Source organism: Phocoena sinus, chromosome 1, assembly GCF_008692025.1.
Source record: "Phocoena sinus isolate mPhoSin1 chromosome 1, mPhoSin1.pri, whole genome shotgun sequence".
In the NCBI taxonomy this organism is placed as follows: Eukaryota; Metazoa; Chordata; class Mammalia; order Artiodactyla; family Phocoenidae; genus Phocoena; species Phocoena sinus.
This window is the reverse complement of record NC_045763.1, coordinates 46,470,007-46,485,363: the sequence shown is the minus strand read 5'-3', so window position 1 is coordinate 46,485,363 and position 15,357 is coordinate 46,470,007. Positions and strand designations below refer to the sequence as shown.

Here is a 15,357-nt window from a genome sequence, read left to right as displayed (position 1 = left end):
ACTGCTATGTGCTACAACATGGATGAACCTTGAAAACAGTATGCAAGTGAAAGAAGCCAGACACAAAAGACCACATGTTATATGTTTCCATTCATATGAAATATCCAGAATGAGCAAATAGATCACTCATTGCCTAAGACTGGGGGAAATGGAGGAATTAGGAGTATAATGGTTAAGGGGTGCAGGGTTTCTTTCTTTTTTTTTTTAAAGAGAGAGAGAGAGAATTTTTAAAAATTGATTAATTTTATTTTTGGCTGCATTGGGTCTTGTTGCTGTGCTTGGGTTTTCTCTAGTTGCGGCGAGCGGGGGCTACTCTTTGTTGTGGTGCGCAGTCTTCTCACTGCTGTGGCTTCTCTTGTTGCGGAGCACGGGCTCTGGGTGCGCAGGCTTCAGTAGTTGTGGTACGCAGGTTCAGTAGTTGTGGCGCACCAGCTCAGTTGCTCTGCGGGATGTGGGATCTTCCCGGACCAGGGCTCGAACCCGTGTCCCCTGCATTGGCAGGCGGATTCTTAACCACTGTGCCACCAGGGAAGTTCTGGTACAGGGTTTCTTTTGGGGGAATGAAAATGTTCTAAAATTGATTATGGTGATGGAGGCACAACTCTGTGGATATACTAAAAGCCACTGAATTGTACACTTTAAATGGCTGAGTGTTATGGTACATGAATTGTATCTCAATAAAGCTATTAAAAATTTCCTACCATGTAGGGCTCTTGGAGGACTAAATGACCTAAGTATACAATGTACCTAACACAGCATCTTGTATTTGGTAGTTAATGGATGCTAACTTTTAGTCTGTTGATAATCCTTAATAGGCTTGTTTATACAAAAGCTTAAAAATATGTCCTTTGTCAACACAAGAATGCCGTAACCTTTGGTAATCAGTGTTGTGCCTTGAGCAGGTGGTCCTTCCCTACCCCCAGTCCCGGTCCCTTCTTTGCCTGTTGAAATCCTACCTGTATCCCAGCTCAGCTTAAATGCCACCTCTGCAACACCTCTGTGTCGGTCCACCTAGAAATCCTGGGGCATTCAAAGGCAAGCTTTCGCCACAGTCTGGCTTGTTTCCTAATTCTTTGTGAACACTGCCTCTCCATGTGTCCTGCCCTCTGTGTCCAGCACCTGGCACGGAGGACCTGATCCTGTAACGAGAGGGTTTATAGCTCACATGCTCTGTCTCCCTGGCATAGAACCTGTAATGGGCAGAATTCTCCCATGGCCCTCATAACCTTTGCCCTCTGGTTACATGGCAAGAAGAATTTCATAGATGTAATTAAGGTTACTAATCAGCTGACCTTAAGATAGAGAATTGGGTGGGCCTAACCTAATCACAGGAACCCTTAAAAAGCAGAGTTTTCTTCCATTGGTAGCAGAAAAGGCAGAGAAATTCAAAGCGGCCTCTGAGAGCTGAGAGCAGTCCCCACCAGGGGGAAAATGGGGCTTAGTCCTACAATCACAAGGACCAGGATTCTGCATGGAAGCAGGAATCTTGCTCAGAGCTGCCGGATAAGAGACAGCCCAGCCCACACCTTGACTTGAGTTTGGCCTTGTGAAGCCCTCAGCTGAGAATCCAGTTGAACCTACCTTGACTTCTGACCTACAGATAATAAACAGGTGTTATCTTAAATTGCTATGTTTGTGGTAATTTGTTATGCAGCAATAGAGAACAAATATAGCATCTGTCTGTGGAGGGACATTTTATCCCCATTTTCTAAATGAGGAGGCCCAGAGAGGTGCCATCAGTTGCCCAGGATTGCGCAGCGCACTAGTGGTAGGGCTGAGCCAGAGGCTACAGTAGGGGCTGGCAAATACTATCTGTAAAGGTTCAGACAATTAATATTTGAGGCTTTAGGGGTCATATGGTTTCTGCACTTAGGGAAATGTTTTTCTACCTTTAAGGGTTGGAGACTGGTTTTTATCTGTGAAGGGGGACATTCTGATTTCTTTTAACTTATTGATAGTTTCTGCAATGTCCAGCTATTTCTTTTTATTGGAAAAGACAATTAATATTTTAGGCTTTAGGGGTCATATGGTTTCTGCACTTAGGGAAATGTTTTTCTACCTTTAAGGGTTGGAGACTGGTTTTTATCTGTGAAGGGGGACATTCTGATTTCTTTTAACTTATTGATAGTTTCTGCAATGTCCAGCTATTTCTTTTTATTGGAAAAGAGGTAGGGAAGGCAGTGATTTTACTTCTGTTAGCATGCCCAGGGCTCTGATGGATGAATCTGTAAAGTCCTGTGGGAGCTTGGGAGAGGGACCAGATAATTCTTCTTTGGGACACTGAGGAGACATCACCCAAAGAAGGTGACCTGTGACCTGTCTTAAGGGAAGTGTATGAGCTCACCAGGTGAAGCTGGTAAAAGGGAGGGCCTTTATAGCAAAGGTGTGGTATTGTGCTTGGGACACAGTGGACAGTAGTTCAGGAGTGGCATGGGAGGAGTGCAGGAAATGAAGCTGGTGTCATTATTCTGAGGGCAGTGGGAAGCACTGAAAAGTTTAGGCAGGTGAGGGACTTACTGGGATGCTGCTTTGGAAGCTCAAGCTGGTGCCTGATGATGGGCAGAGAGCCTGAAGTCAGAGAGGCCAGCAAGGGGTGGGTAGCAGCAGCCCAGGCTGTAACTGAGGAAGGGCCAGTGTGGCAAAAAAGGAGAAGTACATGTGGGTATGGAAGATTCAGGCGGATGTGGATTTCAGCACTTACTCTGCCACTCCCCACTCCCAGCCCCCCATTTATCAGCTGTGTGACCCTGAGAAGGTATCAGTATTTCTCTCTCAGCCTTGATGAATTGACTGAAGTGACAGTTCAATGGGAGAAGCACTGACTGGTGACGTCCGGTAAGTGGGTGCAAGTGGTAGTCCCCTCCCCCACACCTGGAGGCAAAGGCTGGTGACCGATTTTCTGCTCTGAGTTGCCCAGTGGTGCCGGGGAAAGCCTGAGGCTGATTGTTCAGAAAGGACCTGCAAGTATTCCCAAGCCTGCATGGTCCCCACAGTGCCTGGGCATCATGGCAGACTTCGGGGGCTGGGACCAGATCCCCCAAAAGTGGGGAAGAGGAAGATGGAGCCAGAAGAACTGGACCAGATCCTCAGGTTCAAATCAACACCCGGTCCCAGTCTCCTCTGGTCCTGGCTCTGCTGGGTCTGGCTGGGCCCTGCACCAAGTCACATCTGGTCCCTGCCCTCAGGGTGGTCCCCATCAACTAGGGGAGATTCACAAACTGAACCATCATGTAATACGAGAGCGTACCCAAGCCAACTCCTCATAGGTAAGGTCTTACTAAACTACGAGGCCCTCATAGCTTCCCTGGGAAGGAGGTACCATTGTCTCCATTTTATACATAAGGAAACAGCAGCTTAAAGAGAAGGACGTGGCCAGAATCTTCCGGCCTGGAAGTGGCTGAGTCAGGACAGAAGTTATAACCAGGCCACCACCTCCAGGGCGTGAGTGTCCAGCCTGGGCCAGGGGACTCGTGTTCCAGCAGGGTCAGGTGTGTGCCCAGGCCCTGATCTCAACCTTATCAGCCTGTGACCTGTGACCCTGGGGAAGGAGAGTCTGGATCAGTGAGGGGCCCACACCGGCATGGATGCCTGCCCCTGGAGAAATGGGTGGAGCTGACAGCTTCACGGCCTCCAGATGCTCACTCATATCCCCCCTGAGCAGGCCCACAAGGGCACCGAGAAGGCTGCTTGTCCCCACCTCCAGATTAAGCAGAGCAAAGCTGAAGGAGGTCCTGGTTTGAGGTCTACCTGATCCCTATCTCAGCTCAGCCACTTGTGAGTTCTTTAGACTTGCACAGGCCTTTGCCCCTCTCTGAGCCTCAGTTTTCTGTCTGTAAAATGGGAACGCTTACATAGACCACACACACAGTGAAGATGACATGAGATAACATGTAAAAGGACCTCGCTGGTCAGAGGAGTCGGTGCTTAGAGAATGCTAAAACTCTCAGGTGGCATATTTCCTCAGAGACAAGGAGTTTAAAAATTGGGGGCCTGGGCCCTGGCGCTGACCTGCTCTGTGACTCTGAGACAGTGGTTCCCCCTCGCTGAGCTTCAGATCTCCACTGGACAGGCTGCTCTGACCTCCCCGTGTCCCTGGGTTGGTCGGGGAGTTGGTCGCCACCGGCTCAGTGGGGAATCCTTGGCCATGGCTGAGGGGAATCCGCCCAGTCCCCTGGCTTGTTGGAGCAGCAGGACGAAACATAAACAAAACCCAGACCTCAGCTGGTCCGGAACCACCTCCCTTTGACCCACGTGAAATTGTCGAGGTTTTACCTGCCTGGGACTTCGCCCAGCCTTTGCACATGCCGTTCCTTCAGCCTGGATGCTGCCACCCCATCCCTACCTTCTACAACACGTGTCCTCCCAGAGAAGACGTCACACAAGCACACACACTGACCCTTCTCCAGGCTCCTAAATCACCTGTCCATAAAATCTGCCTCCTGCCTGCACTTGTGAAAGGGCTGAGCTCTATTAACCTGCTCAGCTTAACTCATTCAATCCCTGAAGACCTGTGAGCTGGGGTCCTCAGCCCTCCTTGGACACAGGAGGGAGTAGGTTCAGAGAGGTTAAGGTCACACAGGAGGTGGGAGGCCCTGCTCTCAAGCCCCCCTCTCCTGGCCTCTCACTGCCTGGGTCAGTGACTTCACTCGTTTAGAGGCTGGGGAAGCACTTAAATGCCTTCTGTTATTTCGGAGAATGCCTTCCTCCTGGGGATGTGAGAGCCTGGAGGGCCCGGGAGGGCTTGCTGTCCGATTGACTGCTGTGAGAAGAAAAAGCCAGTTGTCAAGGAGTATGCGGTAAACAGTCAAGTAACTTCCCCTCCTTGGGCCTCAGTTTCCCTTCCTGTAGAATGGGAGTGAGGAGGCCTGGGCTTCACAGCCCTCTCAGACTGAGCACCGATGGCTCTCAGAAGAGTTCGTGTCCGGTTCCCAAGCCCGCCCCCGTGGAGTAGTGGGGGCGGGATGGCCCCAAGGACTGCGGGTTCCCCGACAGTTCCGGGGAGGTTCTGGTTAAGGGCTCCCCCCGCGCTGGGAAACCCCGACCTCCGCCAGCCCAGGTCGCGCTGTCGCTTTAAGGTCGGGCGCGGCACCTGGAGCCGCCTGGAGCCGCGCCACCCTGGAGTCTCCGCAGGCCCTGCGGCCGTGAGGACGCAGATCCGAGGAGAGGTGGGGCCGGCCGCTCCCTGAGCCCGAGCCCAGGGTCCAGGCCGCAGTCGGCCAAGCCCGAAGCGTGGGCGGGAGCCAGGGGATGATCATCACCGGAGTCGACAGCGAAGCCGGACTCCACGCGCCCCTCGGCGCCCCCACCCGGTGGCCGAGACCCTGCGCGGTGAAGCGGGCTTTGCACCGCTCCCACCGGGTCGGGGCGGCGATCGGACGGGACGCACGGCGGCGGACGAGATGCCCTGGACCAGACCCGGAGCCGGACAGTAGCGCTTCTGCGGGCTCGGAGAGCTGGGCTGGGGAACGGTCGCCGGGCCGCCCCTAACGCCGGGCGCCCCCTGCAGACCAGAGAGACCACCCTTCCCAGGTTCGCTCTGCCCATGGGCGCGACAACCATCATGCCTTCACGTGACTCCGCTCGGCTCGCCAGGCTCCCAGCTCCGGGACCACGCCTGACCCTGCAGCGCGATGGCTGCGCGCAAGGTGGGTATAAGCTTCCTTCTCTCCCCGCCCTTAGGAGCATCTCGGCTCCTCCTAATCCAGCCCCCCCCCGCCCCGCCCCCTTCCCTTCACCTTGACCTCAGTGACTTGGTGAGCAGAGTCTGTTCACCCAAGTCTCCTCCTAACTGTGTTCTAACTTGTTGGGTGGCCTTGGACCATGGCGCTCAGAGCCTCAGTTTACCCGGGGTTACACGAAGATGGTTTGGAACACTTCTTGTTCAGATGGTTTAGTTCTTTACAGAAAACTGGCACCTAAAGTTCCCCTGTTGGTAGCAGGGATAGTACGATATTATCTGTGCCCATTTTACAAAGGAGGGAACTGAGGCATGGAGAATCTAGGTAACTTACCCAGTGTCAGAGCCAGGGTCCATCCTCTCTGTCAAGCTGTGTCACTGTTTGCCATCTTGCCACCTCATCTTCACAACTTGCTCCCCAGGAAGTTGTGGAATTTGAGCTCAGAGATGTTGGGTTGCCTGATGAAGGTCACAGAGCTAACAGAGTGGCTATAGTCAGAGGCAGTGATAACTCTGGCTGGTGGGAGGTGGGGTGGCAGCAGCAGAAAGGCTTCTGGGAGGAGGTGTATTTGGCATGGGTCTTGAAGGGGGGTGTGAAATGAGGGCCCTGAATGGGGACAGAGGGCTCCCCAGGAGCAGCAGGTGTAGGGGACCCCAGGAGTTTGGGTGTATGGGTGGGGGGGATATGAGGGAGCTGGAAGGAGGGGCCAGCCTGGCAGCCTGACTGAGTGCCAGATTGGGAGTGGGACTCAGGAAACGTAGAGACGTTTCCTCCCTGCCCGGGGCTGGGGTTATGCCCTCCAGGGCAGGGAGCCCTTTCTTCCTCCCCCACCAGGGTCCAGGGTACACTACTGTGAAGGGTGAGTAAACTGCCTGAAGACCACGTCTCTGAAATGGGCCAGGGGAATCTGGGGCACGACACCCTTCCCATAAGCCATCAGAGCCCCGATCTGTAACAATAATGAAGACCACCTCACAACAGAACAGGCTGTCCTTCATCCAGCTGGACGTTGACGCCTTCCATCTCCCGGGGGTGGTAGGTCATTGCGTGCTCTGCCTGCCCACGTGGATCCACGTGGAGGGAGGGAGACTCACACAGAAGGAGATGACAGCATCCAGTGAGAACATGCTAAGGGGAATTCCAGGGGCTTGTCTGAGGTCTGGGAGCATTTGAATCAGGAAGGAGGGCAGAGCATTTTAGAAGGTGGGATCTGCCCGTGCTGAAGATTTACAAACGCATCTATTCACGGCACGGTCTCAACTTTATATACTGAAAAATACAGATGGATCTAGCTATGCACACAGGGATTTGATTCAGACTCGACCCGGTTCAAATTTGGCACTGACCTTGGACAAGCTGTCACCCTCGAAGCTCCAGTGTCCTCAGGACATAATGCTGTTGTAGGATTAAGATGTCGGGTACCTGTGAAGTGCTGGATGTGGTTCCCAGCGCCTGTAAAGGCCCAGTACACATCTACTGCCGCCATCATCAGCCATGCAGGCCAAGGGAGGGCTGGAAAGGAGGCATTCACTTGCAGATCATGCTCACCTCTGTGGGGCAGCATTAATGATGATTTGTATTTTGCATTTTTATTCTCTTCTGTGGTTTCCTCCTCTTCTCCACAATGAGGAACTACTTCTTTTTTAGAAATTTAAAAGCATTGTAAGTTACCTTACTCAGGAGTGAGTTCTGCAAGGGTTGAGACACACAGCTGTATACGGCTTTGGGCAAAGTCCCTCACCTTTCTGGGTTCAGTCTCCTCATTTGCAAAACAGGGATTTCTTTCCCTGCCCTGACCATCCACCTCAGTTGTGGTGAGTCGGATGAGATTCCAGGTATGAAGCGGAACTGTCAAGTGCCATTATATACAGGCAAAGGGTTCCCGTTATAGATTTGCTGTGTTTTTTTTTCCCCCCAAGCTGATTTCTCCAGCTTTTCCTTCTGACAGCCTCTCCTCGCTGTCTGACTTTGGAAAGACTGTAGTCAGGTTCTTTTTCTCTTCCCCAGAAAATGCCTTGAGCTGGAGACAGGAGGCCTTGCCCCATAGACAAATTCACAGGAAGAGAATTGGAGGTAATTTACAAGTGGCATTTTTCTAAATGCTTCTGGTGGCCTGGAGGCTCAGAAAGATTGGGGTCCACTCCTCTGAGCATTACATGTATACATTCTCTCTTTCTCTCTCACGTGCATACACACACACGTTTTTAAACACCTCTGGGAACATGCCCTTTTGAAATCTAAAGGCTCACCTACTAGATCTTGAACTGCCTTTGAATGGCTGCACAGCAGGTCATCATTTGATGCACCACATTAGGCTGGGCAAGTCCCCATTTGTAAGGCTGACGATTGAAGTCTTCCTAAGGTCTGTGAGTTCCCCAGCCCCCTCCTTCACCGGCTCAACTTTTGGAAGAGGAGAGGGGCCCTCTGTAAGTTCTGCTAGCAGCCTGTTAGAGAGCCTGCCCTTTGTACAGGTGAGGAGACAGGCCCGGAGCAGTTGAGAGGCTCACTCCAGGACACGGCTGGTGAGCTGTAATGTAGGGACTAAAACCAGGCTCCAAGGCTGGGCGGTATAGCAGCTGGAATCTTGTGTTCCCTCCCCTCTCCCAGCCCCTCCCAACTGCGAGAGGGGCTTTTCACACAACAAGGTTTATTCAGCAACGCTGTTTCTCATTTAGGAGAATTTCTTCAACAAATGTTTATAGAGCAGCTACTATGTGCTAGGCACTGGGGGTTATAGCAGTGAACAGGGCCTATACAGACCCTGCCCCCAGGAAGCTTCCTGTGTGGGAAGGACAGTAAGCAAAGGAGAAACCAAACAGGCAGGATAAAAGCTTGGTCCAAGAAAGCCCAGGGGACTCCAAGTTTGAAGTGTCCCCAGCCAAGGCTTCTCAGGTGAGGGCCAAGCTGAGCTGGGAGGGGAGACACAAGTTACCAGGGAGAGGGAACAGTATGTACAGCAGCCTAGAGGTTGGCTTTGGGGACAGCCCCTTCCTGTCTGCATAATCTGGAGCCAGGGTTCCTCCCAGTTATTTTTTTTCCCCTGGGCATTTTGTCTTTGCCTCATTGAGATAACACTGTGCACATAATTTGGCAAACTAAGTTGAAACAGGTCAGATATCATAAGCATTTACCCCGTTGTTAAACATTTGTGTTGAGCTTTTAAAAAAATGAGTCATGAATATTCCATCTAGAGTTTATGCCGTGGTTTACTCACCCTTTCCCTATAGTTGGACACTTAGGCTCTTTCCAAATTACAACCATTAAAAATAAGGCCATGGTGAACATCTTTTTGCACAAAGGTTTGCTTTGTGTCATGAATTTCAACTTCAGGCTTCTCAGTGCCCCTTTCCCACTAGCTCCTTTACCCACCCCCAGTTTCAATGTCTTCCTCTGTCAAATGGAGAAAAGAGCATTGACCTTTCGAGACTGTGACGAAGGTGAAGTGAGGCAAGGCGTAACCAGCAAGGCTCTCTCCTGGCAGGCCTGGCGGACCCCGCAGCGTTCACTCTTCTCCCTCCCAGCCTGCAGTGGGGAGTCTCATGCACACCAGGCTGGTGAGGCCTCTGAGTCCGGGGGGAGTCCTGGAGTGAACCCAGCCACACTTAACTGAGCTTCTACCAGGTCCCAGGTGTGGTGCTAGGAACTTGAGACACATTATTTGTGGCCTTCAGAACAGCCCTGCAAAGTTGGGAGCATCATCTCCATTTCACAGATGAGGAAACTAAGGCACAGAGAAGTCAAATGACCCCTCTGAGTTTGCACAGTGACCTCAGGCAGGAGGACTAAAATCCAGTCTCTGGTACCCAACAGGCCTCTCACGGGGCCCGTTTCCTCTTCTCTCTCCTTCTCGGTGTCCAGACGTGTGACAGCGGCCGTGTGGCCTCCACCCTGTGCTACTGCGTGACGGTCACCGGCATGGTGGTTCTGGTGGCCGGGACACTCTGCTTCGCCTGGTGGAGTGAAGAAGATGCAGAAGAAGAGCCAGCCAGCCGGCTCTGCCCACAGGACGCCCTGAGCCTGAGGCCCCCGGTCCCCTGTTCAGGTCGGTCAGCTTCTTCTGCTGCGGTGCAGGTGGCCTGCTGCTGCTGTCTGTCAAGGCCAGCACCAAGGGGCCGCCTCGATGGGACTCATATCACCTCTCCAGAGACCTGTACTACCTCACTGTGGAGCCCTTGGAGAAGGAGAGCTGCAGGTCAGCAGGGCTGGGTGGAGGCCACAGGTGGGGCACTGTCACATCATCATGCATTTGCTCAGCAAACTTTCATGGGGTTTCTCCTCCGGACCAGACGTTGCCTATGCCCTGGGGTCTTGGAGGCTGATCAGCACTCCTGGAAGAGTTTAAAGTCCCTCGACAGAGGCAGACTTTGACAAATCAGAGTAGTTAAAGCTGTGAAAGAGGACAGACGTGGTTCTGTGGGGACATGGAGAAATCCAGGAAGGCTTCTTGGAGGAGGTGGCAGCAGAGCTCAGCATACAATAATAGCAAATGCCTGTATAGTACTTAAATGAGATGATGTATATGAAGAACTCAGCCCAGAGCCTGGCGCACAGTAGGTGCACAACAAATGTCAACTTTTCCTCAAGTAGATAAGGTGGAGAGAAGTGTTTTAGGCAGGCAGAAGAGCGTGTGCAAAGGCCCAGGGGTGAGGTGGGGAATGGAGACAAAACCTTGCATTTGGACAGTATTTCTCATCTTTTTTTTCATTATCATTCCCTCTAAGGAGACTTTTTAGGCATTTTTTTCTTCATCTTCCCCCATGAAATGTTAATACCACAGATATACTACATATTTGGTCTGTATGTATATTTGTGCTTTATATGTAAACACAGTATCAGCAGGAGTCCAAGAACCAATTTTTGCCCTATTGAGAATGCATGTATCTTACATGCTCTTATGTACTTACTCATTCACCAAGTATCAGCTGGGCAGGCATATCAGGGGCCTGCATACATCTTCCCCAGTCTAACCTACCTGCAAGGTAAGAATTACTGTTGTCTTTTACAGAAAAAGAGGGTGAGGGTTATACAGCTAGAAAGTAGCAGAGCCTGCTGGCTGTGAAGTGTGCATTCCCCCACACCACTCTGTAAGCACTGGATTTGCATGTACTAAGGGTTAAGCCATATATTTGGCAACTGGCCTCGGACCTGGGCACCCTTCTTCCCTTGGTTAGAGGGAAAAATGCATTCTGAGTTAAAGAAAGTAACAGATTAGTCCCTGCTACTGGCCTGTGACTCCTTGAGGTCACAGACAATAAAGTATTCAACAGAAGCCCCTTATTCCAATGGTCAGGCCCTAATTTGACTATTAGAGGGAAGGGCAGGGCCTTGGGGACTCTTCTCAGTTGAGAAACCTGGGTCTCAGAGAGACCAGTGACCTACCTGGTCACACAGTCGGTTAATGGTCAGTTGGAACCAGACCAGGCCTCGGGATTCTCTGGACTGGAGCCTGTCCCTCCCCGCCCAGCCTGGCCTGAGCACAGAAGGTAGGTGTTGTCTGTAGACACAGCCGTGTTGACCCAACAGGGTCCAGGACATAGCTGCATCTGTCAGGTGGGGCCACTTGGCCTTCATTCCCAGCCGGGCCAGGGTGGAGCCTACCCAGGAGGCTGTGGGGTGCTCATGGCCCATCAGGTTCAGAGACCAGGTCTTAGATTCAGAGCTGGGGTGGCTGGATGTTGGAGAGGCTGCTTCTGCTGATGGCTCTTTCTTGTCCCTGGGGCTAAGCCACCCTGGCCCTCCTGCTGAGAACCCAGCATCTGGGCCCCATGGGGAGGCCACTCAGCTGTCCCTGCCCCCAGGGTCCTTGCTCTCTGCAGGTAACTCTACGTTAGAGAGAAAGACCTTCTAGGCTGATGACTTGGGCAGGTCCATTTCTCTCTTGGGGCCTCAGTTTCCTCATTTATTCATCTACTTATTCTTTCCTGCATTTCACCAACATTTACTGAGTACCTAACTATGCAGAGCGCTGACAATGCAGCAGTGGATGAAACAGACAAAACCCCTCCTCTCAGGGGCTCCCATCTTAAGTGTGAGCCCTAAATGAGGTGCCTGGATGGGAAGCCTCCTGGGACACCCCCCCCCGTCCCGCCGACGCCTCAGTAAGTACAGCAGAAAAAGCGTGGGTCTAGTCAGACACGAGGCTTTCAGTGTCTGCTCTTTCTTTTCTAAGCTCTGTATTCTTGAGCCTGTTACTTGGACTCTCTGAACCATGTCTAGTTCTTCCCCTGTCAATCCTGGAATTTTCCCTAGGATTGCTGTTAGGCTCAGATGAGATGATAGATGGGGAGGTGTATTCACTGCAAAGTTTGCTGTTCTTCCCGCACTTTCATTTTATGATGTACTCTCATGCCTCCTGATTTAAGCCTCACTGCTTATGAGGCAGTGTAAGGATTAGATCCATTTTGCAGATGAGAAAGCTGAGGTGTGGAGAGATTAGGGCTCAGGGTTGGGGGAGCTGTGATGGGTGGAGTTGGCGTGGGTTTTGCAAGCAGGCAGAGCTGGGGCTTTGCCGCTTCATTGGAGTGCGGCCTCCACTCACCTGTGCAATGGCTGAGGGCTGCTACCCCCAGGCTTGTCATGAAAGTGAAATAAGATTAGAGAGCTTGAGTGTTGGGCATACAGCGTTTCATCCCTGGTCCCTGTCCCCTTTCCCTACTGTGTTTGCTTGACTCAGCTGAATAATGGAAGAGCTGGTGCCAGGCTCAGATCTCACGTCCCCACCAGGCTCCAGAGAGTGGGGTGAGCCCCAGCCTCGGTGGAGCTTCCTGTGCATGGGGACCACAGTGGCCAGCCCGCCCCACACTGCTGCAGGGGGCCACATCCAGAATACACCACAAATGGGCCTGCCCCTGAAGTGTGCAATATGGTCACCCTGAACTTCATGTTCCCCAAGTTTCCAGCCTGCTGGACCATGACTCTGGCAACCTGGGGCCGGGTGGGCCCAGCTGGCTAGGTGAGGTGGCATGAGGGATACTGCACCTCTGCCCTCGAAGCAAACTTCCTGCTGTGGTCTGATCTCACCTGCCACCTGTGCCCTGCTCTGCCAGCTGTTGCCTGCTGGAGCGGCCCCAGGCATACCCAAAACCTGACTCATGTCTCTGGGGCTTGGAGAAGTAGGGAGCAGCAGGGCCATGGCTGGGAGGTGAGCAGGGCAGGAGATGTGGGGTTCTGGAAGCCTAATCACCCATATTTTCCTGAGCGTTGTCAAAGCATTTTCCATTTTTCCCTCTCCCTGAATCTACAAAATGGGAATTGTTATCCTCATTTTATAGATGAGGAGAAAGGCTCAGAGAGACTGTGAACATAGCCTAGGTCACACAGCAATTGAACCTAGTTTGCCTACCTCCAGGAGCAATATTCTTTGCCTGCCCTCACCTCAAGGGATGCTGGGAGTCAGAGGCGGGTGAGACCCCTTATCTGATTTCTCAGCTGCAGGGCTCCTGGGCCTCTGAGGAGGAGGGTCTGTGAGAGAAGTTTGCAAAAGCACTGGAAGGGGAGCCCAGCTTGGGCTCTTGGCTGGTGCCCTCCATCAGACTGGCACACAGCCTGCTCCATGACCTTGGTCACGTGGCCCCAGTGGGCTGCTCTTAGGGCTGTGGTGGGCGTGGGCTGAGAAGATACGTTGCCCATAGAAGGGCCATGTCCACGGGGGTGATGGGTGCTCACCTGAGGGGCAGCAAATTCCTGGCACAGCTGCCCCATCACCACTGGAGCGAAGACCCCTCCACCACCTGTCTGTCCTCTGGCCAGCCTCCTGCCATCGGTCTTCCCCTGTCTAGACAGGCTGGTGTAGATTGAACTAATTTGCTGCTGGCTCCAAACTGATGGCCTTGGGCAAGTGACAGCCTCTCTGAGCCTGTGTGGCTCCTGCTAGCAGCAGATCTGTGATAACTTTTGTTACCTACACCCCTGCCTCGTGGAGACCTTTGAGATTTTGTTACCAGCTCCCATTTATGGAGCATGTGCTAAGTGTCCCTGTATTACCTCATGTAATCTTCATACGGTCCTGTGAGGTAGATGCCCTTATTGTCCCCATTTACAGATGGCGAAACTGGGGCCTAGGTTAATAGAGTTACTGACTCATGATCTCCCACCGGGAATGTGGCTGACCAGCCAGTGCTGACTCATAGCCAGCCCTCGAGCCACTTGGGGTGGGAGGGGACCTCCGAGGTCACCTAGTCAACCTCCATATCTGGCAGTATCTTCCCAAAGCAGAAGCAGTCCAGACAGAGGATCAGTGACCCTCCCACCCGCAAGGTCCTGGGAGGGGAAGGGGCCCTGACTTCCCAGAGATGACCCCCCCCAGGGCCCTGGGAGGACCGAGGGCCAGCCTCATTCCCGTCAGCATTGTTGTGGCTGGGATGCAAGTGACCTGTTCTTGGAATCTAGGGGGCAGAGCCTGGTCAGAGGAGCCTCAGAGGATCTGGTCTGTACCTCAAGTCCCTCCAGGGTGGTTCATTTGGGGGAGGTGGGGGAAAGTCACAGGAAAGCCAAGCTCTTTAGAGATAGATAGGGTTGACTGGGTAGATAGTGAGATCTCCATCTCTGGAGGTATGCAAGTAGAGGTAATCACTTGGTGGACTTATCATATCAGGGCCTCAAGCATCCAGATGGGCAGGGGAATTGAGGTCTCGCATCCTGCCCTGGGCATCCACAACTCCAGATTTTGTAAGGGAGATGATTACAGTAAGCTGGAAGTCTTTCTCCCCATTGATCATCACTCAGTCTTTCAACAAACATCCCCAAGCATCAATTCCCTGGACACCCAAAGTCAGTCCCTGCCCTAGGGGATAACCAGCTGGGGTCAAGAGTGACAGAAGAGAGAGGACTGTGGGGACCCAGAGGAGGGAGTGGGAGATTTGCTAGGGGAGGTCAGGAGAGCTCCCCGGAGGAGACTCAACGGACAAGTGGGGATTGACCAGCAGGGAAGGGGTGAGGGAGGTGGGAAGGACTTTCCCTGTCGAGAGAACTGAGGAGACAGAGGGTGTGGTGAGCCCATGTGGGGAACCAACTGTATGGAGAACTAACTATAGCACAGGGAGGGTGCAGTTGGGGGAGGTGAGGTTGGCAGGGGCCGGCTGATGTCAAGCTTCAGCTGTGTCTATGGGGCCCTGGGGAGCCTACAGCCTTCCTCGCTCTCTTCCTGGCATGCAGTAGGGTTTTGCCCCACCCCCTGCTCACAGCCTCTCTTCTGTCCCTGTAGGACCCCAGAGGTGGTTGCCATCCCCACTTATGAGGAGGTCGTGCACTGCCAACTGGCTGAGGGGCCCCTGACACCACCTGCATACCCCGTGGAGGAAGACCCGGAGCGCAGTGCCTCGGGTGATGCCCTGCTTGGGGCCCAGCCCCCCTTGCCTCCGCCCAGCTACGAGAGCCTCATCCTCGCTGACGGTGGCTTCTCTGGAGAGACAACACCTGGGGCTGCGTGCTCCTGACCAGGCCCGGTTCAGATTGCAGGGGAGGAAGTTAAAGGCTTCTAGCAGGCCTGGAAGCCAGAAGCAAATGATGGGCTTCTTCTAGCCTCTAGTACAGTGCCTGGTACACAGCAGGCACTCAGTGTTGCTGAATGCTGTTTTATTTTTCTATTGCTGTGTAACAAATGGCTTGAAATAAATCCATTTCATTCTCTCTCATGATTCTGTGGGTCACCTGGGCCCAGCTGGGTGGTTCTGCCCCACGT

The 15,357-nt window shown here is 52.8% G+C and overlaps 1 protein-coding gene across 1 annotated transcript; it reads left to right on the top strand.

Moving 5' to 3' along the window:
- The first annotated feature begins 5,154 nt into the window (after positions 1-5,154).
- Positions 5,155-15,275, top strand: LOC116761304 (transmembrane protein 61-like). The gene is given in 4 exon segments (XM_032647117.1): positions 5,155-5,645; positions 9,537-9,660; positions 9,663-9,870; positions 14,881-15,275. Coding segments are annotated over 4 exon segments (624 nt in total). The 5' UTR covers positions 5,155-5,630; the 3' UTR covers positions 15,158-15,275.
- Positions 15,276-15,357: the final 82 nt, after the last annotated feature.